This window comes from Notothenia coriiceps, unplaced genomic scaffold (genome assembly GCF_000735185.1).
Source record: "Notothenia coriiceps isolate Sejong01 unplaced genomic scaffold, NC01 NC01_scaffold00010038, whole genome shotgun sequence".
Lineage (NCBI taxonomy): Eukaryota > Metazoa > Chordata > Actinopteri > Perciformes > Nototheniidae > Notothenia > Notothenia coriiceps.
Window position 1 is genome coordinate 88,794 of NW_011342739.1, and position 23,720 is coordinate 112,513.

The 23,720-nt window shown below is 40.4% G+C and overlaps 3 protein-coding genes across 3 annotated transcripts in view; 1 reads left to right on the forward strand and 2 right to left on the reverse strand.

The window, feature by feature from the left end:
* Positions 1 to 5,318: 5,318 nt before the first annotated feature.
* tnfsf14 (TNF superfamily member 14) lies at positions 5,319 to 8,136 on the reverse strand. The gene is made up of 4 exons (XM_010771536.1): positions 7,837 to 8,136; positions 6,446 to 6,479; positions 6,283 to 6,357; positions 5,319 to 6,093 (listed from the first exon to the last, which is right to left on the reverse strand). Exons 1-4 carry the CDS (start codon positions 8,032 to 8,034, stop codon positions 5,711 to 5,713), a joined length of 690 nt encoding a protein of 229 aa, XP_010769838.1. The 5' UTR covers positions 8,035 to 8,136; the 3' UTR covers positions 5,319 to 5,710.
* Positions 8,137 to 9,079: 943 nt separating this feature from the next.
* tmed1a (transmembrane p24 trafficking protein 1a) lies at positions 9,080 to 13,638 on the forward strand. Its single transcript, XM_010771540.1, has 4 exons — positions 9,080 to 9,365; positions 10,693 to 10,790; positions 11,515 to 11,701; positions 12,240 to 13,638. Exons 1-4 carry the CDS (start codon positions 9,177 to 9,179, stop codon positions 12,456 to 12,458), a joined length of 693 nt encoding a protein of 230 aa, XP_010769842.1. The 5' UTR covers positions 9,080 to 9,176; the 3' UTR covers positions 12,459 to 13,638.
* A 737-nt stretch (positions 13,639 to 14,375) lies between these two features.
* The window catches only part of LOC104945825 (dynamin-2-like), a 31,857-nt gene continuing 22,512 nt past the window's right edge, over positions 14,376 to 23,720 (reverse strand). The window contains exons 10-16 of the mRNA XM_010771548.1: positions 21,832 to 21,942; positions 20,127 to 20,236; positions 19,894 to 20,005; positions 19,575 to 19,739; positions 17,826 to 17,902; positions 17,131 to 17,394; positions 14,376 to 16,804 (exon numbers count right to left, since the gene is read on the reverse strand). Coding sequence (XP_010769850.1) covers positions 16,732 to 16,804; positions 17,131 to 17,394; positions 17,826 to 17,902; positions 19,575 to 19,739; positions 19,894 to 20,005; positions 20,127 to 20,236; positions 21,832 to 21,942 — 912 coding nt within the window. The 3' untranslated portion in view covers positions 14,376 to 16,731. The remainder of the gene's footprint in view (positions 16,805 to 17,130; positions 17,395 to 17,825; positions 17,903 to 19,574; positions 19,740 to 19,893; positions 20,006 to 20,126; positions 20,237 to 21,831; positions 21,943 to 23,720) is intronic.

The window sequence follows — 23,720 nt, forward strand, 5'->3', positions numbered from 1 at the left end:
GGGTGAGACTTTTTTCAAATATCCCCAGATTGACTTAATGTGACAGTATCTATTCGGCATTAATGATGAGTTACTTTACGTTGCAAACTAGTACACTAGTTTTACCAAAGCCTTTTACATTTGAGTGAATTAACAGAGCATAGGTTCACCTCTGGTATGTTAAAGCACCTGTGCAGTGCAGCTGTACTTTCTTGTGGTCTTGGTCGTAGCAGCTGGTGAGAAAGACACCCCTGCTTGTGGTCTGCAGCTGGTTACGAATACCCAAAATCCTTTCCCCTAAACACTGGAAGCTTTGTATAATGTTCAGATAAAAATGTTTGCTCTACGTCAATCTCAGATATTAATCAGAACAACACCACAAATACAACCGTAGTGGAGCATAGTTCTTAGATAGCATCCTGGTGGTAGCTATCAAAGCAACTCTATTTACTGTTAATGTTTAGAGTAAACAATTGACAGTTTAATGCTTTTATGAACTCTGCATTTGATTAAGCACTCAACGATGTAATTTAAAGAGCCTGTTTTTGTGCCCTCAAGGTGGGTTGACCTTGATTTAAAGGAACTTTAGTTTTTCATTATTCTTTGCAACAATTAGAGCCGTTTTATTTATTATTTATGAGCATATTTTGTGTTTCTGTTCTCTCTTCCAGGCTTTGAGCAGTAGCACTGTAACTCCAGCCATGCAATTCCAGGCTAATATTACGCCCTCGGTAAGGCAACTGCAGCTTCAGAGTTTATACCTCTCCTTTCAACTGAATATTCCTACCATCTGAAAACACACGTTATTGTCAATCAAAATGTAATTCTATTGCTTTTCGGGTTTGCATTACTTAATTTCAGAAACACACATCTTGCAGAGCAGTCTGTTCTATCAAATACTGTTTCTACTTGAGGTGCTTTTGTCATGCAGTCTAACCACTCTCCTCACTTCTTGGAGGAAGCAGAGTGACGTCTTTACAACATTCGGGGAAATGCCACTAAATAAACTGTCTCTTTAATTTACTTTTGAAGATAGAACATGCTGTCTAATGTCTTCTCGCTGTTAAGATGGGGGTAGTCTCATCAACACACACATCAATTTTATTTCTGTAATTGGTTGATCACTTTAGGAGCACTGTTAGCATATTTCGTAATTGTACTATTTTGAGAATAATGGATCCCTTTCCTTTCAACAGGCCCCCTCTGAGCTCATGGGAAAAGTTGAAATGCTCAGCTTTAAGGCTACTGAAGGTAAGGCTATTTCCATACCCAGCTCATGTTTGTACAAAACAAGCTTTATGACAAGTTTGTACAAAATGAGTCATTCACAAGCTGTTGGAAATTATGTAATTGCTGCAGACATGACTGCATCTCATGTAGTTTCATCACGATTGACAGCATTTCCTTTCTGACACCCACAGCCGACAGGAAAATCACATGGGCAACAAAGAATCAAGATCAAATCCTGGTTTCAGATGGAGGAACAGTTCTGAAAATAAAGAAGGATGGATATTTCTTACTAAATCTTCAGGTGACACTGTCTTCATGCAATCGTACAGTGGGATTGCTGTACAAAGTCAGTCTGAATTCAAAGGACACAGTCATCCTGTCCGGCAGTATCAACAATAACACCTGCAGCACCGGCCTGCTCGGGAAGGTGGAGGAGCTCAATGCAAACGACAGCCTGGAGGTCACCATCATACCGCCAAACGAGGATGAAATCATTGATGAAAACGAATTTCATACCCACCTGGATATCGTGTTTTTTCCGAGGAATTAGATCGATATATTCTAGTCATATATCAATCTATCGAGGCGTAGGACCTGCACAGCTGGCAGAATGTACTCTTCTCTTGTTACAACACTGACTTCTGTCTTTGCTTTTGTATCACCAGACCCAAACTCAGCTCTGTTACTATAGAAAGAATATGAAGTATACCATTTGTATTTTTGTAATTTAATAGATTAGACCATGAAGCATAATTGTCATTGCTTTACCAATAGCAGTGATCAAGGAGGAAATGTTTAGTCAGTGAAGGAGTTTTTATCTACTTCATTGTCTCCCCCCTTTGCTTTTATTTGCGACTTGCTGATTTTTCTTTCTTGATATGTTTTGAACTATTATATATTTATGTTGAATTTATTTATTGTTTTGACCTTAAATATATACGATATTCTATATTTAACACAATTCCTTGGGCTTTTCAGCAGTATGTCACTGTGTGGCTAAGTATGTCATTTGTGTGGCATGCATATATTGTTAGTGAGTCACTAGAATGTATGACACTGTTTTCGTTGTTAATAATTGAACTAATAAAGCTACAACAAATACAAACTTCACATGGCCTGGAAGTGCCATGATAACTTTTGTCATTTAAAAACTACGACATGGTATTTAAAAAAATACCATTTTACAATCTGTAGTTGAAAGAAATTAACGTGGTACCTGGTAATGTAAAAACAAGAAGCACCTTTATGTACTTTTTCATTCTATTTTCATGATCTGAAAAATGAAAACAGAAAAGACCAAAAATAAACTTACACAATATGACACGTGAAATCACGACTGGTAGTGGTTTATGGGGAAAGTTTCAGAGAATTTCTCGGTTTTGTCATAGATTTGCAGGTATTATTAATGCAACATGTAACTGGTTGCACTCCGGAGGTGTGTATACATTCGTTTCATAACCCTGTACTTAAATTGCTGCAAACTGTTTAATAAAAAAATATTTTTTTCATTACACTGTTGTATGTAAAGAAGTCAATTATAACTTGATGTGTTTAAACGCCCCAACATGGAGCAAAACCGAGGAGGCAGCAGGTCCCGCCTCGGCTCCGCCTCTTTGCCCTTATTTGGAGCAGGCGGGATTAAGGCCCAGATACACCGGGCTTCTCGGCAACTCTGCAGAATCCTATGGGTGACGTCACGGACACTACGTCCATACAGTCTATGAGCAAAACACAATCACAAGGATGATTTAGTGATTTTGTCTGTGACTCATTTTCAAGACCCCAGATATAAAGTGAAAGTGAGAGGTCATTAGTTAAGAGTGGGACCCACAGGTAATGAGTCAATAAGAGAGAGGGATGTGTGTGCTGTCGAAGAATATTGCCGGGTGACTTGGCAAAGAAAAAAACATCACGCCTCAAACAAACATCCAATATTATATCTGATAGACATCACAACAAAAGAGATACACAAAATGTCAATGGAACATGACGATCATCAAGTCTGTGCCAAGACACATTTTCCAAGCTACTGAGGTTTTCATCTGAGAAAAGAGTCCCACAGCTGTATTAGCTGTTGCTACCAGAGCTTTCGATTACCGGGGAGTTGAGATGTTGAATTACATTTACATAACAGTCTCATTTACCACCCACTCTGTCTTGTTTATTAGAATAATTGTCATGGGTTTGCTTTGTTCCCACATTTGCTTTCCACTGCCCCATGCTCAAGCAGACGTAGAAAAGTTGTCTATCCACATATAACTGTGCGGCAGCTTCTGTAAAAACCATCATTTTTTTAAATAGAGAACAACATCATAAATACAACAACTTTACTTTAACCTTGATCAAAATTGGCATTATTTTCAAATTCAATCATTTATTTATACAGCCACATATCAAAGAATTACACATGTGTCTGGGGGCTTTACAGACTAAGAAATCCTCAACAGAAACACCACAATAAACAAGGAGAAAAAAAATGGAAGAACCCAAAGGGAGAGTACTGTTTTATTTCTGATCTACAGACCAACACAAGGGGACAGTATTCACCTGTTTTGCTCTGCTGTGCACCTTGAACACCTTTCAGTTTTGTCTAGCACAAGAAAAGTTGCTCTATGCATCACACATTGTTCGGTGTGGAAACAAGGCGTCTATGTTACGGATAAGTAGAGGTGGTTTTCCAAGCAAATTGTGAAACATTTTGACGATTTCTTAACAGATTGATATTCCACAAACCTTCGTAATGATAAGTTTGAGATCATAGGCACATAACGAGTGATGTCATCCCACACACATTCTACCTAAAAGTCATGTCTAGACCAAATGAAAGAAAACTAAGCTGCTTAATTCCCAACCACATCTGATGCAGCTCCCCCTCCTTTGGTCCTACACAGGCTCTCACACCTCACAGGTCAGCCAGCGCTGGAATACAATCACTCACACATGCATTGAGAAGCATTAATGAAATGAGACTGTACAACAAGTCCAAGCCGAGGCCACCCATGACTTGACCGATAATATTTTTATAGCACTGAAAGTAGTCTACAGAAAGTGTATTACCGAATAGAACCAAACTGTACTGTACATGCCTGAGGAGAAATGTATTTGGGTTCACCTAACCCACACACACACACACACACACACACACACACACACACACACACACACACACACACACACACACACACACACACACACACACACACAGGTTCTGGGGTTGGAAAGTGAGTCAGGCAATCTGTTCCCCCTCACCCTACCAAATTCCCCCCCCCCCCACCTGGCCCTACTACCACTTCCGCTTCAGTTTACAAATACACAACTCTGTGGGTGTTTCAAGAGCAGCTTCTTCGAACAGACACAGCTGAAGGGAATGCGTAACTGTATGAGAGATACAAAAAGAGATTGAAAAAAAAAAAAAACTTCCGAGAGTGATGAAGCCTTTTGTTAGCACAAGGCATGTCAGCATGCTTGTAACCATGGTGATGAAATGAAAAGGATCCTCATTGACCTTACATTAGATAAGTGTGCTGATCTGAAAGTGAAGTACAGTATACACAAACACTTGGGTAACCTTTGAAATCTTCAAGGGGAATGTAGGATTCAACTTTGAGGGTAGTTTAGAGCCTGCGTTACTCCGAACACAAGGGATATCTTAGTATCTTAGTTGTTTCTGTTTCATTTACTTTACTTATTCGATTGAAATAAGAGACGAGGTACATTGCAAGCTGCTAAACTCAAGCACAGTCATATCTGTCATAATGTTGGACTAATGAAGCATTATTACAGCATGAACACATTCTGGTTGAAGGTGGATGACACAGTTATGTGTCACTGTGCTATTTTAAAAAATACTTTCTCCACAGTATGAGTCGTGTGGTTGAACTGAATGGGGGAAACTGTTGTTACTAAAGACAGCAAAGCTCCACCACAGGAAGTTCAACTCGCTACAGTACATGATGGCCTTGGTAAGGCTCAAAACATTTTAAATCATTATCTCTTTATTGTTGTATACATAATTGCAAGAAATCATCTCAATCATATAACCACTGAAGGGATGAATAAATAGTGTGCATTATGTTACAGCAAGAATGGAAATCATTTCAGGAGACAGTTTCTATTTCTTTTATTTCAGTATTAACTTGACAAATACACTACATTTATATCCAGCAAAAATAAGAACAACAGTAACACTTTAAAATGTTTGAATGTTTTATTTTATTATTTTTTTATCTTTGACGTCCAAGTCGTTTGTTAACATTCAGACGATTACATTTAAAGTAAGGATAAAATAAGCATAACATAAGCATATCAAAAATCTCTGATAAGAAAATAATTTTGAATCATATTCACGCATAAAAATAAAACAGCTTCAACCCCCAGTAAGGAAACCAGCACAGTCCTGACCCTTGTAACACTCAAAAAGGCACATCAATCTTTCTGTTATCGACCTTCTATTTCCTTACAAAGAGAATCATTAATCCATGGTGAAATATCAATGTGATATTTATATCATGTATGCACCGAAGACATTCTCAATGGGTTTGTGTTTCACAACATTTTGGGTATTTCTCACTTCTACATAAATGGCGTCATTTTTGGTGAGGTGAAACACTCCACCGAGATAACTGTTGGATCTTCTTGTCGTGTGCATCCCGTTTTGTTTGGACAACAGGAGGGGAATACTTTTCCCAGCATACCGTTCGGTATTCCGATGAATAGAGTGGTTAAAATAATCAGTGTTGAAGAAGGAAACCTTGGAATAGACATAGTAATACCCCTCTTTCTGAATGATTAGACTCATGTTTCTGTAGTCCATTTCATGCAGAAGAGGGTCTGCCTCCATGCTCCATGCCATGATAGTCTTTCCATGGACTGCATCTAATCCATCTGAGTAAAAAACAGCAACAACGTGAAATCTGATTCTTTATGTGATTTATATAATGTCCTTAAAATGTATCGATTATTTTAAACAAGTGGTTTGAAACTATGAATACATTTTGAAATTCAAAAGCTCTGAGAAAATATGCATCTTTCTTCTGCCTTGTTTATAAATTGCAAAATCCACACTGGTCTCACCTGTCAGATGTGCAACCGGTTTGGAAGGAGGAATGACAAGAATGGGAATTTCAGTAGTAGAGGTATCGTCTTGACCTGTGTGAGGAAAATACATAATGTCACTCATGCGAATTAAGTTACTGTAGTGAGATCTCTCTGTTGAGGTACAAATGCTAAAACATACCTGCGATCTGCCTAGAGAACGATGCTGAGGTCTTCTGCAATGTAAATACAAATGTGTTACCTCTCAGTTGTGTGTGCATACTTGCTCTCTATTGTGAGCAGATGCAATCACTGTTGTGATAATACATTGAGAAATACGGCTATCTCGCTGAAGCATGAATTTTGAATTTTGTTAAAGGGTTCCTTTTCATGTTTGTATGTTGTTGTCTTTCCGCATAGCAAAGTAGGACAGGTCTGTATTTCTGGTAAAATAGACCACAATCATGCTACAGGAAGTAGACCACTTCTTTTCCACTGTCCCTTGTTACGCCTTATAATCTCTAACCACTACTGATTTAATGCAAACAAATATTTGCCATGCTCACATGCTCGCTGCCCACAAGCAGGTCTTAAGACGAGGACAGGAAACTGAGCCACTCAGTTAAAACACATACTAACCACCATCACGGGACATCAAGACCACATGCCCCTGTCAAGCATGGACGTCAATGTTTTTCTCATAACTGAACCGGACTTCTCCATCTTTACTCTCTTCCCCATAATAGTGAAATTATTTCACCGTCAGCAGTTTAGGGAGAAAAAAAATCATCATTCATATGATTGGAGGAAAGGTCAGTTCTGTTTCTATCATGACAGTCCTTCAATTCACTATTTATAAGAGCCCTACACTCAACTATTGTAAAAGGAAAATGTTTGTATAGAAACAAAAAATCTCACCATAACTCCATCATGACACTATGGGAATATATTTAATCAGAAATTGACTATTGGAAGGGTGGAAGTTTCCACTTTGGTTATGGCAGGCCTATGAGACCAAAGCAGGCGGTTTCCTATGCATGTGACTCTGCGGCATGCATTTATAAAAAAAAAAAGCTGTGAACGATGGTGATCGTCCTACTTAATTGATAAAACTCCCAATGTCTGAAAGTCGCACTTTCTCGTCATTAACACATGAAGAGTGTATCTTTAGGTTTTTGTTTTCTATTGTACAAACTGTAAAGTGACAAACATACTATTTGTGATATTTGGTTATTTAAATAAACTTTGATTGATTGATTATGATATTTTATGATGCCGTTTTATGTAAAGTTTTGTATTTTGTAATGCTTTAAAAAAAAATTTAGCCTTAAAAGTGTCCATTCATATTCAATTCATTCAAGTAATTCAATGTTTGCTTAAAAAAACTAGAATGCAAATATACGGAAGTATTTCAAGAAAATCAAGAAGTTTCAAAGTTGTTTTGTGTTATTGACAAAAACCCAACAAAACCGGTTTAAGGCTGACGGAGAGCAAGTCAGAGAAAACTGAAAGTAGAAAAAGGTGTTGAAGCTGAATGAGATTTTAAAGACATATTCAGAGGGATTTGGACTGAGAGATGGCGTTGATACTCACAGTTTTAGCAGGTTGGTAGAGGCGGTAGATGAAGCAGGCTTCGATGGCCATCCCGCACAAGGCCAGGCTCACCAGCAGGATCAGCAGGTTCTGCACCCCGTCGCCCCGTCGCACCTTCTGGCTCAGCCTGGGTGGCACTGGAGGCCGAGTGGCATGGGTGTCCACCGCATACGCAGAGGGATATCCAGCCGTGGACATACCTACAGTGCTCACTCTGTGACTGAAAGACGCTTCTGTGTGGAAATGTCCCCTAGAAGTTGTCAGAGGGTGTTGCTTCAAAGAGTCTTAAACTTGAGAGACAGAGAGAGGTGAAAGAGAGCTAAATGGGTGGGCTCACTTGTGGTTGGTTAAAATGGAGAGGCTCATTTGCAGTCAGAACAAAGAAAAACCTTTGCCTTGTTGCAGAGGATGCAGAATAGTTTTTAGGCATAAGCATGTACAAAGAGAAACAATATTTTAAATACCACCATCAGACTCAGACAGTCGGGGAAGGTTTAGAGTAGACCATGTATGACTCTTAGATTAGATTAGATTACATTTCTTTTAGCTGACGCTTTTATCCAAGCGACTTAAAATATGTACAAAAACCATAAAGAATCAAACTCCGAAAAAAAAGGAAAGTGCAGATAAATTCAATTCAAGCAAAATCATAGTAGGACTAAGTGCTGGTGAATCAGTAACAAGGCCTACATTAACTCAACAAGTGCTTCGTTTTTTGGAGTGGTTTCTCCTTTTCTTTTCTTATCTTCTTTTCTTTTTAGATTAAGTATGAGAATGTGAATTGCATCATACTCAATTATCTGCGAATTGTTTGCTTACCCATACAAAATTATTCTCAAGGCTTCAGTGATGTTAAAATGGTGTGGTCAGCTTTTCCTCTTTTTATACTCATGGCTCCCTCTACAGAATATAGGAGGACAAGACAAGTGTACAACCTACATAAATACACAAGTACAATGTTTGTTAAAAGAAACACAAATAATGTAGAGATTGTTAGGGGTCAAACGGAATTCAGTACAACAAGTATTACATTTTGACCTTCTCTAATAGTACAGGCCTTCATACTCCAGGCATCACCATGCTCCAAGCACACCATGCACTCTTATAGTGTGTGTGGTGTTTAGTGTAGTGTACTGCACCTTGTCACTCCATCTCCGTTTTGCATGCAGTCACTCCAGACTGCAAAGCGACACAGATAGTGGCTCCACTCGTTCAGCTCCGACCAAGGAACTTTACTGAGAGGCTTTTTTCCATCTATGGGAGTATGATAGTCAGAACATCTACAGTAAAGTGGCTTTATTGTACATGTGTGGAGTTGGTGAACCTGGATTTAATAGACTATGGGCTGTGAGTGGAGGATGATGTCTGCAGGCCTCTGTTTGCTGACAAGTTTGATTCTGACTGTAGATTTAACTTTGGGTTTTGGGCCAAACAAAGACATGCAGTTCACATTTCTATTATCTGCTGGCAGCACAGAGTGTTTTTACCAAACAACGGCAAGGAGCGACAGCATGGAAGTTGGATACCAGGTAAATATAATATCCTCTCTATCTTCCTGCCATTGTGTCTGGCACAGTGGTGGTACAATGTTGTATGTTAAGTTTTGAATAGCTTTATTAAAGTGTGTGAATAATGTCTTCCTGAACAACAAGCGAAGAAGCCTTGGACTTTGATCTTGAATGCAGAGAGATAAGAAATAGCTGCTGCTGTTGTTGAAGACAGATAAGGAAGAGGTAGAAAAGTCAGAAGGATGCCCCTGCCTCTCCACACACTACAGAAAACAGGCCTCCTGAACAAGCACATACATGCTTTTACATGATAAATATATAGCCACAATAATAAGATTTAAAATGCCGTATACAAATATGTGTAAGCGAGGGTTGCATCTGTTGAACATACTAAACATGGCTTCATAGTAAAGATGTCCTCATGTTATGACCTCAGTCATTTTAGGGCCCTGACCTTTATGTTGCTTCACAACACAGTCATCATACCACTGCTGCACCCTCTTCAGCTGCAGGACTGTAGTGATGTGAAGTGCCAGGCCTATCAGAATAATCTTCACCTGAAGAGTTCACACAGTGTTGATGTTGAGCTCTTTTTAACATTCTGCTGCCCTTTATATATATATATATATTTTTTGATATACTTTATTAATCCCCGTGGGGAAATTGTTTCTCTGCATTTGACCCATTCTAGTGTTAGGAGCAGTGTGCTGCCATTTTGAACGGCGCCCGGGGAGCAGTGTAGGGAACGGTGCCTTGCTCAGGGACACCTCGGTAGCACTTGGTCTTGCCGGGACTTGAACTGGTGACCTTCCAGTTGCCAAGCCAAGTCCCTATCGACTTCGCCACCACCGCCCATTCCTTGTTACTGATTGTGATTTTTAAAATATTTTTTTTTTATAAACATTCAATCTACAGTTACAACTAAATGCATAACATCAGAATCCGAATCAACTTTATTGCCAGGTACGTTTACACATATAAGGAATTTGCTTTGGTGCCTGGTGGAAAATAGTCTTACAGTCATTGGTGCATGATACGGCGCTGTGATATGACATAATTTACAATATTTTGAAGCCAAAACAATGAATCCCTGTCAGGACCTTTGAACTTTGTATGAGCTCTTTTTAACTAGAGGTAAAAAAGCAGGCAGTAGTAGGCTGCAAAAAAGAGGATTTGCCTACACAAATACCTAAACAGTCCATCATTATCAGTGTGGCATAATGTGAGCTTTGTTGTTGCTCAGTGTACAACGAGGCCTTCATTTGAATATAACATTGCAGTTCCTCAGCTAGTGTGATGAAAAGCTGTCCTGCATGGCTGAGCTCAACCTCCACTGTTTTTTTCAAAGGTGATAGCCGGGTCAGGGCTGGATGTCGGCTTTGCCCTCATCTCCCCCACCGGATACCGGCTGGTGTCTGACTTCAGGAGGTCTGATGGCATTCACATGTGGGTAACTTAAATGCTCTCAAACAACCACTTGCCTTTGATATGATGCTCAATCCCTATAATAATCTTTCAATCAAGAGTTAATTTTGCCAAATTCATAAAAAAGAGGACTTGATTTCCTACTATTTTTGGTATTAAAGCAAATAGTTTAAAGGTAATCTATTATGCAACATCCACTTTTTCATGTATTTTATACATAAACATGTGTCCCCTCTGTGTAAAGAGATTCTGAAAGTTTCAGGAAAAAAGATTCTCTCACTTTTTGTCCTGATTCATTTATATAAAAACCTGTCTGAAAATGAGCTGATCAGATTTTGGCCACTTTATGATGTCATATCGATTTTTTGGCTTGTGTAACCATTAGCCAATCACCAACCAAGGTAACCCCCCCACCCACCTTATCACCTGAATCTCCTCCTAGAGCACCATTGTGTTATTTTTAACCAAATGTCTGGCAGAAAAGCGTGAGGAGTGGCTCCTTATTTTCATCTAAAGTAACAGACAGAGAATCAACACTTTTGAAACAGGGCTGAAACAGAGGGGTTTATGAGATGCTACAATGCATGATCTGTTTGGTATTTGGAGCCAAAGATATGTTTTGTATATATCTGAGACCTATAATATATTGAGGAAAAACAGTAAAATAGGGGACCTTGAAACTCTGATATTGTTGAGACTGAGCAAAATGTCACTTTCCAAATTTACACCTTTTTGTTTCCTTCAGGGTGGATTCCACAGAGGATGGAGACTACCGGTTGTGTTTCGACAACAGCTTCAGTAAACTCTCAGAGAAGATGGTGTTCTTTGAGGTGAACATTAACAGTGAGAGCAGTTCAGTTGGAGGCTCAAATGAGTGGGAGAACATGGCCATAACAGAGAGCATGGGGGAGTACAACATGGAGGACATCAGGGTGAGAAAGAAAAACAAAAAGCTATGCATGTGCTTCAGAAGCTCTGAAAGGCAATTTAGGAAAAAATCTGATATAAACTTACATTTTCTTTTCAATTCCTTATTTTTGAAATGTGTGAAGCAGGTGAAAAGGAAGTTAAAGGTGTTTCAGAAATGCTCAACTGTAATAAAAAAAACATTACATATATAACAATGTATTTGAGTCCAGGTAAGAACAGAGGGTGCATTTCAGCCTCTTGTGACCAAAATGATGATTTCCACAACTGATACAAAAAAGATCCTGGCAACACCTTTCCCCCGTCTAGATAAAAACATCTGAAGAAAGATTATCCTAGCAAAACCTCTGTTAATCTATTCTTGATTATAAACACCGAAGATATGTTTTTATCTCAGAAGGATCACAGTATTTGTTTCTGAATTGCCTCTCAGTGGTGTTATACCTCTTCAGACATCACTTGAATTATTAGATGTTATTCTGTTTTAAGTCCACACAGAGGCACTGACGTCCTCCCCCTTATCCTCTGTTCCTCCTGTCTCAGGCTCAGATGGACTCTGTGTACCAGCACCTGGAGAGGAGCCGTCAGATCCTGGCTGTGCTGCGGGCCCTAGAGGCGAGGGACCGCTACCTGCTGGAGGACAACCTGTGGAGGGTGTCCTTCTGGTCCTGCCTCAGCCTGCTGGTCATGCTCTTTGTCGCTGTCACTCAGATTTACACCCTGAAACGCCTGTTTGCTGACACCAAGCGGGTGTGCACATAGCCGCAACAAAGCTGAGGCTCACAGTGCAAAGTTTGACCCCAAGACCTTATCTGACATGAGCTGAATTTAAAGGGAGGGTACACGCGTTTGGGAAACTGCTTCATCATTGATGTTTTGTGAAACTCTGAATTCCAGTCACAAGGAAACACACTTATAGTACTGTAATATTCAAACAGAAACACAAAGGCATACGTATACCTACATAAAAGAAACATAAATACACAAACACACAGATACTTGTCATTGGTGAGCTAGAAAACACTGTTCTCACTATATGGTAGTTTTATTGAATTTCAGAATACAATTCACATGGACATGTAATACTCTAATCTGTTTTATTGTACAAACAAAATAACAGTAGAAACCTCAACTACTATGTGTAGCCTACATTTTCTTTCTCAGGCCTATATATAACATCTTTACTATGATACTGTGATAAAAAGCAATGCACACATTCAAAAGAAGCAGTCAATCTCCCTGATCAGTTCCTCCATCTGGAGGTAAAATATTTATGCCATGTCGATTGTGAGATAACTGAGGAAAACATTTATTTCCTTGCTATCATTTGGATGCATTGGAGTCATTTGGTTGCAATTACACTGACTTGTGCCTTTCAATCACTATATTACACACTGTGTTGATACTTCTTGGGACTGCTCAGCTTCATTTTTAACATTTCCTGTCATAAAACATTCACTGGTCTCGCTCAACCACTTGAAATGCATTTTATTTTGTGTTAACAAAACAAACATGATACAATAAAAGAAAAATGTCTTTGTGGCTTGGAACTAAATATGGTAATTTATAGTGTTCTGTTTATGCTGTAGGCCTCAAGTTACAATTTATGTTCAAATAAATAATTGGCAGTCTTCTGGGAGATAGGTAACCAAAAATATCTGTTTAGATTTGTGTTATATTAGATTTGACACTCTTATCACCTGGCTCTGAACATCAGTTTAGTGCTCAGAACTATTTTAGACATTTCTTGAATACTAATTATAAATGTATGTCTCCTAAGATTATTTATTTAGACCCTTAACAGCTTTGTCTGGGCTTTTCTTTTTATGTTAGTTGAAAATTAGATATGTAGTTCTTCTGTAGTGCTGCTGTTGTCATGGCGGTCATTTCATTTCCACCTCTGGCCAGGCCATGTCACCACTGGTTTCGACGGGGAGCCGGGCGCCTGTTCAGGAACAATCAGCCAACATTAATCTCATAACCTGGTGACATGCACTGTGACAGGTAATACTGCAGGGTCCAGTCTCTGGAACATCAACGGCATTTGTGAGGAGGCACTGTTAGACAGAGGGATTAGAGAGATCACCCTCCAGAGTTATCGGAAGATATGACCAGACACATTAACCTGGATTTCTAAATTAATGCTGGGGGCAAAGGAAAGGGCATTATCAAAATGACTGCTGACCTTTTGTACCGGGTCACATTGGAGAAGATTAAACGGGAAACTGTATTGAAAGATGTCTGAAAACATCGTAACAGCATTTTTTTCCCCGAATAATTTGAGGTAAATGTAATATATTCCCACCCACTTGGAAGTTGTTTGGGTTTTATTGTTATACAATCAATTAAATGAAAACTGTTTTTCACACTAAAGTGAATTTTTCTAAAAAGACAAATTCTATTTAAGTTGACTGAATGCTGTAAAAACAAAACACTTAGAGAAGGAAGTGAATTCCTTGTATACGTAGGGTTACAAATAATAGCTGTAAAAATGGCATGGTTGGATTTTTTTGTTCGTAAAAAGGTTGCCATAGTAACGCTTGCGGTCTTATGTCAGTCTTTAATGGTCTGGATGTAGAGAGAGAGGGGCAAGTTATGAAAGGAAAACCAGGAGTGCCACTAGAGAGAGAGAGAGAGAAGAGGAAGTGGATCACACGAGACAAAAGGAGACACCAACCACCAGAGCCAGTCCCTTTATTGTACACAACACCTCTTTATTGACTCTGCATCCTAAAATCAGTTCATGTTTATTCAAATCAATTAATTGCTACAGAGGCACTTGACAAGGGTTTGCAAAACAAAAAGAAACAGGAGATTTGTACAGGTTGGTTTCCATCCCCTTCCACCAGATACAGACAGGGGGAGGGGGGAGGAAAAGGGAGGCAGGGCACATCCATTGGGAAGGAAGGCCGTATTACTACACCCTGATGTATTACAGGGCATTACAGTCTGGGCTTCCCAAGGGCAGGCTGATGTGACAGGCACAAAGGGGGCTTCAACAGACTTTGGCCAATAGGAAGTTTTATCACATGAACTAAGTGTTTTTTTTTTGGAAGATGTCATGTGAAGAGTTTTCAATTTATAGATTTTGGTCTGTTTTACAAGCCTGTTTTCATCCTTTGGGCACTGTCACTGAAAGCCAGACCTGTCAAGAAATACAGGAGGAAGAAAAAGCACACTCTGTCTCAGGGTCTATATTTAGGATTCAATTTACAGTTTTGATGTCATGTTAGGTTAGGTTGGATAGCTATAGCTTCTGTCGACAGAGTGTGCCCTCATTCTCCAGAACTCCCACCACCACCACCACTACTACTGATCAGACCTAAAACAGAAAACATCCTAGTAGCCCAACGTCACTCCCAGCTTGACCACCTACATTTGTTTTTAAAAGGATCAAAAACTCAAAATGCAATTAATAGATAATTCATTCGCAAATAATCGCAGCTGTGTGTCCAACCCCAGGTGCCCCCACCCCACCCCACATACAACGCATTTACACAGCTAATCCCTGTAGCAGAACCCTGAATAAAAGACCAGGAGAAGCTGGGGAGCCGAGTTGTGCAGAGCTGATACAATTGCAACTAAAAACATCAAATTAAAAAGACAATGCCCAGGTTATAAATAATGCATCAGGAGATGACAGATCTCTTTTTACCAACAGCCATGCCTAATTTATTAGTGCTTCCTTTAAAGCACTACAGTTGCATTTTAACAGTTTGGGATTTGATAAGAATTACAAGCATGTTTTTGTTATCAGCTCTGCGATTAAATGAAATACAAGTGCTAACTCCCCAGTATAGGCCAGCTATATACAATGCTTTAATGCATGGAAGCAGAACTGATCGCAATAATAAATGTTCTTGACAGCTAAGCCCGGAAAGAGATGTGCCAGCCCCTAAATGCTTAATACCATCTTTATTCTCTAAATCACGTCCTGGTACTACACACCCCACCGCTTCTCTGAGTTTGATCCTCTCTGAGAGGAAGCTGTTCTGTGTGCTCTGCTCTATATAAATCAGTTAATCCAGGAATGAACAAAGTCTACCCTGAAGGCTGAAGGTCTCATTGGGGGTTCAACTGAGATTTAAAGGGATTATAATTCAAGGCTTTAAAAAGGTAGAATTACTGGAGAGAAAAGCATCTCACAAAGTGCAGACGGCCTTCAGCCTGTACGTCTCTCTCCTGCGTTTCCGTGCATAGTGTTCTGGTAACGGACTACAACATCCTGTAATGAGAGGTTTGTTGTAAGGCTACATGGCTAGAAGTGCTTGGATTATAACGGTCAATCTGACATCTTTTCATTGTGGAAGTAAATCACAGAGGGGGGGGGGCTGAAGCTACTCTCACACAACCCGGCCCCATTTCATGCTTTGCTTTTCTGTGATTTCATTTTTTTAAAGCTACTTTTCTGATGGTCATAAAAACGTCACTCAAATATAATAACAAAAGAGGCGAAGGGGAAATGCAATCTGCACCACCAAAATAACAACAGTGAAAATAAACTTGTTTTCAGTAGGAATCAGTTAGGGAATGAAAACCCAGTCCAACATTAACAACAGGTTAATGTGAATAATACACAGAGATCTAGAGATAGGCGTTTCCAATCTAAAATGCTGAGGGAGGGGAGAAGAAAGCCAGCGTTTAACAGTTAATAAGTTACTTAATGAGCTTCTGCTGGGAACCTCGTCAGAAGAAATAAACCAGTTATTGTAGTAAAAATAAGCTCTGAAGTTGAATTTGATACATCATCTCCTAACTACTAAAGCTAAATGCATCCCACAGGTCAGCTGGGTTTCATTTAACACTATTTCCACAGCAGTCAAAAGTAATATTCAAGTGGTAAAGGGATTTCTGTCTTTCATGTGCACTGATAAAGATGGTATTAGCAGCTTTTTTACATTGCTTGAAGAGACATATTTGCACGGCTTGACGACACACATTATGCACCGCTATGAGTCAGCCCCTCCCCTCGAGCCCCCGCCCTTCAGTGTGCAAATTCACACACCCACACACAAACACACACTTGGCCACAGCTCTAGTCTAGCAGGGAGGGCTCAGCAGGGCGGATAATGGTGGGCCGGTGAGAAGGAGCCCCGGGAGGTCTTCGGCTGCAACGGGGAGAGAAGATACAACAAGGAGTGAGACGCGCTCACAAAGAGACAGTGGAGAAACCAAAACAACCCGACAGAGAAAACAGAGGGAGAATGAGGGAGAAACAGAGTGAGAGGAGGAATCATTCCAAGATATATAATAATAATAAATGTTGAGATGGGACAACTTGTTGAGCTTGAGAAATGACAAACCATGCCTGTGACTCTTGGAAGACAGAGGATGATGTCGTTAGTGACATAATGTTAGAAATGCAGTCAAAAAAAAAAAATGGAGTTATACACAAATAAAGTTTTGACAATTGCATCATAACAGCAAATCTTACCTAGGTACACCAGGTGGGACGCGGGCGGGCCGGGAGGGGATCTGTGGGGGTGCGCTGAAGGGGTCCTGGTGGCTGTTGAAAGCGTTGATGGGTGGGCCCGGGCGCGAGGGGATGGGTGGAGCTCCGAAGGCGGGAGAGGGGTTGAGCGGCACTCCGAAGGCAGGGGAAGGGTTCATGGGTTGTCCCTGGGTGGGGCCACGTGCAGCGTGCGGGCGGCTGGGGGCCGGGGCGGCTGCTGGGGGGGGTCTGCGCTGAGGGGTGGGGCTGAGGGAGAGATATGATTAAATCTCGCATAATAATAATCACCTTAAAGATTCAAAGGTTTTATTGTCATATGCACATAAGCTACAGTGTAGAAATGGCAATGAAACATATATAATAAAGTACAAAAATACAAATAAAAAATAGTGCAAGAAGTATATATACATGTAAATAGAATATGATATGTACAAGAACAGAATATGAAATTAAATAATGTACATTAAGACAAAATTAAATACGGTTTAAGGATCAAGAGCAGGGGTGTCCAAACTTTTTTCACCGAGGGCCACATATAGAAAAATATACGAAGGTCAAATCAAATGTAGGTCAATTAAAGTGGACCTATCATGCTTTATTTGAAACATATAATGTAGGGCCATACCTATACAAAACATGTCTGTAAAGTTTTTTTTTCAAAATACCAAACAGATCACCTATTGTAGCCATCATCATACTGCTCAAACCCCTCTTTTGAAGTCCTGTTAGAGAAAAGCGGATCTTGGGTCCTTATCTTGAAAAAAAAAGAGGAGGCGGAGCTAATGCCTGATCAGAATTCTACCGGAGATAAAGTTACATTCTGCTGTGATAAAACGCCATCCTGTTCTAAACCACATCAAGGATTATTTCTGAAATAGTATGGAGCTCAAATGCTTTTTCTCTTGCAGGTTGATCACAAGGTGAGATCCTTTTTTTATTTCCAGCTTTTTAAAAACACATGTACTCTACAGTACAGGTTAGCTCTGACTGTTAGCGAGGCTTGCTAATGTAAACAAAGACAAGATTACGTCCAAAACACGTCGGGCATTGTTTCTGATAACAACTTTCTGTGGGTCCGCTGCCGATTTGATGTCAGTTCGGATGGAATCTGTATCCGCTCGTTGTACACCCATTTTTAAAAGATTTGTGTACGGAGGAAAAGAGAGAAGGTTTTATTTTCTGACGCTGCGTGAGTTCCCCGACGCACCGGGGACACATATGTATGTATAAAAGACATCACAAAGTGCACTTTGCATGATAGGTCCCCTTTAAGCTTGATACTTAAATGTGCTGTAAGAAACACAACAGCCTAAATCACAGCTCTCTATAGGGTTTCATTTATTTAGTTTGCAGCTCATGCCTTAAAACAGAAGCTTCAGATTGCTTATACAAAGATTTGTTATGCAAATAAGTGATTGGGCAAAAAGCCTAAGCCTAATATGAACTAAGATTAGTTTAAAAATGTTTCCAACTTTAATTGATTGAAGTTATTTGAAAAGTGGGCACACATGAATACTGTGATATATATTTGTACATATATATTTAATTAGTACAATATATGAGAAGCACAAGTTTAATTNTCAAAACAAAATATTAGAAAACCATGGGAAAGGAGCTGCAAGGGTGGATGTGTTGGATATGTGTGTAGGATATGTGTGTGTGTGTTGGATGTGTGTGTGTGTTGGATGTGTGTGTGTGTGTGTGTGTGTGTGTGTGTGTGTGTGTGGTGTACGTGCGTGCACGTGTGTGTGTGTGTGTGTGTGTGTAGCTGGTGGTTTGCTGGAAGCCATCAAGTGAGCTCACCACAATAATAAAACCTAATTAATGGACAGTGGACAAGTCAGTGTGAGCATACGCCGTAAATCCCGTTAATTAGTGTTTTCAAGTTTATGGCCCTGTGTGCCCATGAAATACATGAACACTGTTGCTATTAAAATGAACAAGGCAACGACACGATACTCTGCAGAGCTCTATGGTGCAATGAAATGTATACTTCATAAAATAGTTATTTGTTTGGTCTCAGATCAGTGGTTTATCAAGTGCCTTGATATCTTTTATGAAGAAAATAGGGATGTGGGATGCTACATCTGCTGGACTAGCAGCGTATTGGTCAGGATACATAGCTAATGGAAACCTCAGGGTTTATATAGTTTGTGAGAAAATGTTGCAAGATGGGAGGATATTCAACTGCTGCATTTTTCATAGCAAAAAGCCTTAAGAATGGGAGGATACACTCACACACAACACATTTGCTGTGCTGTTCTCTGCACTGTACAAAAGGTGTGGTTATAAATGAATAGTATTTTTTTCTGTATATTAAAGAAAAATAGTGCACATCGTAATGGTAATAAACTCAGTAGATCTTTCTCATTGTTTTTCCAGATGTGCAGGCATTTGTGTGTTCTGCTGAGGACTGTTGGACTCACGCTGTTGATCATAAGATGCATGATGGTTTTGGGCACAAGGTCTCTGGTGGATTTATTGATGATGCCGATGTACGAATCCACCAGGTTACGGATGGTTTCCACCTGTCGCTCCAACTGAGGGTCCATAGAGAATGTGTCTGCAGGGGCAGCGTCATCATTGTCCGTCTGACAACACACACGTCAAAATATATCAAAAAGACATCTTCATAGCTGCTGCAGTGTGTGTGTGTGTGTGTAATCATTCTCACTGCCACAGGAAGGAGACACATGTTCCTCACTCTAGGTTTAAAAACAATGTCAATTAATTTATAAAACACACCTGGTCCTTCTCCGGATAAACTCCAGCCCTGAGGAAAGAGGCTTTCCAGCTGTCCACATCCTCTTGAGAATCACATGCCAGTTCAACTTGGCGAAGATCCTTGTAGACGTTTCTGTACAGACAACATGAGGGTTTGAAAGGCTAATATAATAATACACAAGGACAAGCTTCATGCACACAAAAGTTAAGGCACATACGCATTCACAGGTTTTTATTTGCAACCTAAGTCTGACCTCTGTTCGGTGTTGAAGATTGCAAAGACGTGCTTCGTGGACATAAAGCCTTTCTCCACATCTCGGAGCTTCAGGTTATCGAGGGGCAGCATGTACTTCTTTTCTTTCTCCTAGCATGAGGCGGACAAAATATATGTTGAGCAAAACTGAAACCTGGAATATACAACACAAAGAAGTGACATCTCCTATAAGTGATACATTGTATATATTGTTATTGCAGATCTCCACCAATGAGTAGACATGATGGAATGCATTTTCACTGTGTGGTGTGGACCACCACCAGGCTGGCGAGATGGAGAAATGCATGAGAGGAGGAGCATGAGGGAATTCTGGGGGGGGGATGGGGTGCCAGCTTTCACTGTTGAGCAGAGACATCTGGAAGCATTTACATCTGCACAGAGCGCGGCGCAGGCCCAACAGTTACATCACTCACAGCTCCACACAATCCCCCACCCCCAACACACACACACACACACACACACACACTGTCCAATATTTAACTGCACGTGCAGAGACAAACAAACAAGTTGAACAAACATATATGGGATTTCAGTGAGTGCAAAGACATGCATACACACATTTATGTTCAACCGCCTTAATATTAAAAGATTCAGGCGGACTGATGTGGACAAGCGTCTCCACACACGCACACTTGTACACACACAATCCCCCCCCCCCCCTGGCCCCCGTAACCCAGTACGATTTCCTGCAAATTCCAAAGTCAGATCCCGGCTGGAACATTTCAGCCCGCCTGCCACGTCAGTTTGCCTCCACCATCCTCCCTCTCTCATTCTCTTTCTTTCTCTTCGCTTTCGCAAAAAGGCGAGCGACGCAAAATGCTCCGTGTCGGTTAGTGTTGGGACACACCGAGGCCACTGGACTCGAGGTCGTCTTAACCCGTGGTTAATAGTGGTTTCTTTTAGTGGTCTTTTTATTCTGCTTTAAGAATGGACACGACCGAGGCCTTGGGAAGAAGGTAGAGCGGTAAGTAAAGATTTTTGCACTTTAAACCACTGTTTTCAAATGTTAAGTCGTGAGTTAAACTGACCGTTTGATTGAATCAGGTTAACTTAATCGATCTTTCATACACTATTTGAAAATGTCTATACTATAAATCATTTGAAAAAATGGTAGAGGCGAGTGTGCACATACTGTAGTTATTTAGCGAAGACGGAATGCAGCCAACCTTCTCTTGATTTTCTTTGCTTCAATTGGTTGAAAACATTGTGCAGGCTAGATTTGTTATATAAAGTTATTTTTGAGATATTAAACGTTTATTAACATAATAAGTATAACCATGATTCAGCAGTATGGCTCCAGATACTATCAGTCACTTTCTATGTACGTGGCTTTTTCAAAATGTGCGATTGCTCCACTGGGCTAATGTTTGCTCTCTGCGCCCTCTGTCCTACTGTCCTAGGGTAGCGACCTGCAGCCGCCATGACCTCGGGGTCTTTCCTCCCATCAGAGTCATCCTAACCCCCCCGCCTGCCCAGTGTTCAGACTACCTGTTCATCAGGCTACAGCTGAACAGTAGTCTGCACATTGGTTAGGCTGGGCTGGGACGCACACACCTCCAGCTGCCAAATCTCCACCTTGGAAAATGTATTCTAATTCTGCTACATATTCATCTGTATGCATTATTTATCATGTCACCTTGTCTGAGCTATCTTTATCTCCAGTGGAACACAGAAATGCCTCTCACCTCCTCGTCTTTGTACCAGGACAGGGACTCTGCAGTCAGGATAAACCAGTACTCCTTGGAGCCTCCCTTCATGATGCTGATGTTGATGGTTAACCAGCCTTTCCTGATCACCTACACAGGGAGGAGACGATATAGGGGAGAGCAAAGGGTGATGGGGGGGGGGGGAGGGGGACAACAGGAGGGCGAAGGAAAACAGCTTTATCAATCAAGTTTATTCATTGGTGACATAAGGGCCCCATAGGTGTACTGGGATGTGACTGACACTAATAAAACCTTACCTTCTTACCTGCTGGCTCACTGTATACGTGGTATTATTTTATCTTATTGTCTTAATATTCAACATGTAATGAGTCTAGTATTAAGTAAACATGCATTTCATAGTGAGGATTAAATGGAAAAATTATTAAACGTCATGAAGTGATCAAAGGGACAGTAATGCATGCAGAGTAATACATACTGTGTGTTACATTGCTAAATGTATACAAAAGGGAACAAATGGATTGATTGAAGATCCTAAAAAGTGGTTCTTTTTCGACAGAAAATAAATCTTTAAACCAACAAACAAACAGGACCAGATGGTGTCCAGAGCCTCAACTCAGAGTCAAAGAGCAAAGGTCGACGGTGGTATGTTGGTGTCAGAGGGTCAGTTAGAGCTAGACTATGTATTAGTTGTTTTTAAAAAAAAAGCATTAATTACTTTTAAAGCTAGACTATGTATTAGTTGTTTTCTAAAAAGCAGCGTTAGTGGGGTTAACAGGACAACTGTTTAAGTAAAAATGAGGAGAAATGAGTGCAGAAGAATGGGGTAAAGTAATAGATATAGAGAGATGGCTAGTTAGATAATCTCCCAGACTTAATAAAGAGACATAAAGTGAAACGATAACATGGGAGATGGAGGCAGGAAATACACCAGACTAAGAGGCCGAGTTCAGAGCATAGGCCATGCAGGAGCCCTTTTAGCTCTGAGCCTCCATATTCTCCCCACATACACCGCCATGCACTTAAAGTACAATATGTCTATCTGTGAAAAGTGTGTTCTACTGCTAAGACAGAAAAGCAGTCAGGAGGAACCAACATCCTCCTGACTGCTTTTCTGTTTTTGTTTTGTTTGTCGACCTGACGTTCCTCCTGACTGCTTTTCTGTCTTAGCAGTAGAACACACTTTTCACAGNGACTATGGCACAACAACGTGACGGAGCATTAATGGAGAAAAAGCTTCATATTTACATAATAAAGACGGAGAAAAGTAAACGATAACGTTTATGGGTGGCTTAAGTGTTAGGCACCCGCCCGGAAGACGGCCACAAGCTTCTTAGCGTTGATATTGGATATTTTTCAATTCAGTAAAAAATTAAAAAACGAATATCTGAAATAAGCCGAACAATTGAAACCGCGAATAGTACTCCAACGAACGAATATTCGGATATTTGGGGCTATCCAGGCCCTAGGATACAGTCGCGTGATTTATTTATGTCTGTAGGCCTGTTTGTTGTGGAGCTGTGGGACGGGAGCATCATTACAACGTTAGCTTAGGTCTGATCGATCCGATTCAGAAAACACACATTTTAAAAGGTTTTCGCCTGCCGTCTTGTCTGCAGACCGGTATCAGTATGTTGTTACTTCGGCATTATTTTCATACGTGTATTACAATTAAATCACGGTCAAATATGTTCATTTTGTTGTAGTTGTAGCCCCCTTGCCAGCGATTCTCCCTGACCATTCAGCAGTCGAGAGTGTTTACGTCACTAGTTTAGCATATTCAGCTCGGTTGTTGGCCCGGTATGAACCTCGATTTTGGAGGGCCAGAAAAAAGGTGAAAAGGCAGCCCTGAGCCGGAACTACCCCTAGTGGAGTTAGCATTACTCTACAGAACAGGGTTTTTTGCTGGG

Coding starts and splice junctions, on each gene's coding strand:
- tnfsf14 (XM_010771536.1), bottom strand. CDS start 8,034: ATGTCCACGGCTGGATATCCCTCTGCGTATGCGGTGGACACCCATGCC. Junction 6,480..7,836: donor TCTACCAACCTGCTAAAACT/GTGAGTATCAAC, acceptor TTTACATTGCAG/AAGACCTCAGCATCGTTCTC. Junction 6,094..6,282: donor ACCGGTTGCACATCTGACAG/GTGAGACCAGTG, acceptor TTTTTTACTCAG/ATGGATTAGATGCAGTCCAT.
- tmed1a (XM_010771540.1), top strand. CDS start 9,177: ATGGGCTGTGAGTGGAGGATGATGTCTGCAGGCCTCTGTTTGCTGACA. Junction 10,791..11,514: donor AGGTCTGATGGCATTCACAT/GTGGGTAACTTA, acceptor TGTTTCCTTCAG/GGTGGATTCCACAGAGGATG. Junction 11,702..12,239: donor ACAACATGGAGGACATCAGG/GTGAGAAAGAAA, acceptor CTCCTGTCTCAG/GCTCAGATGGACTCTGTGTA.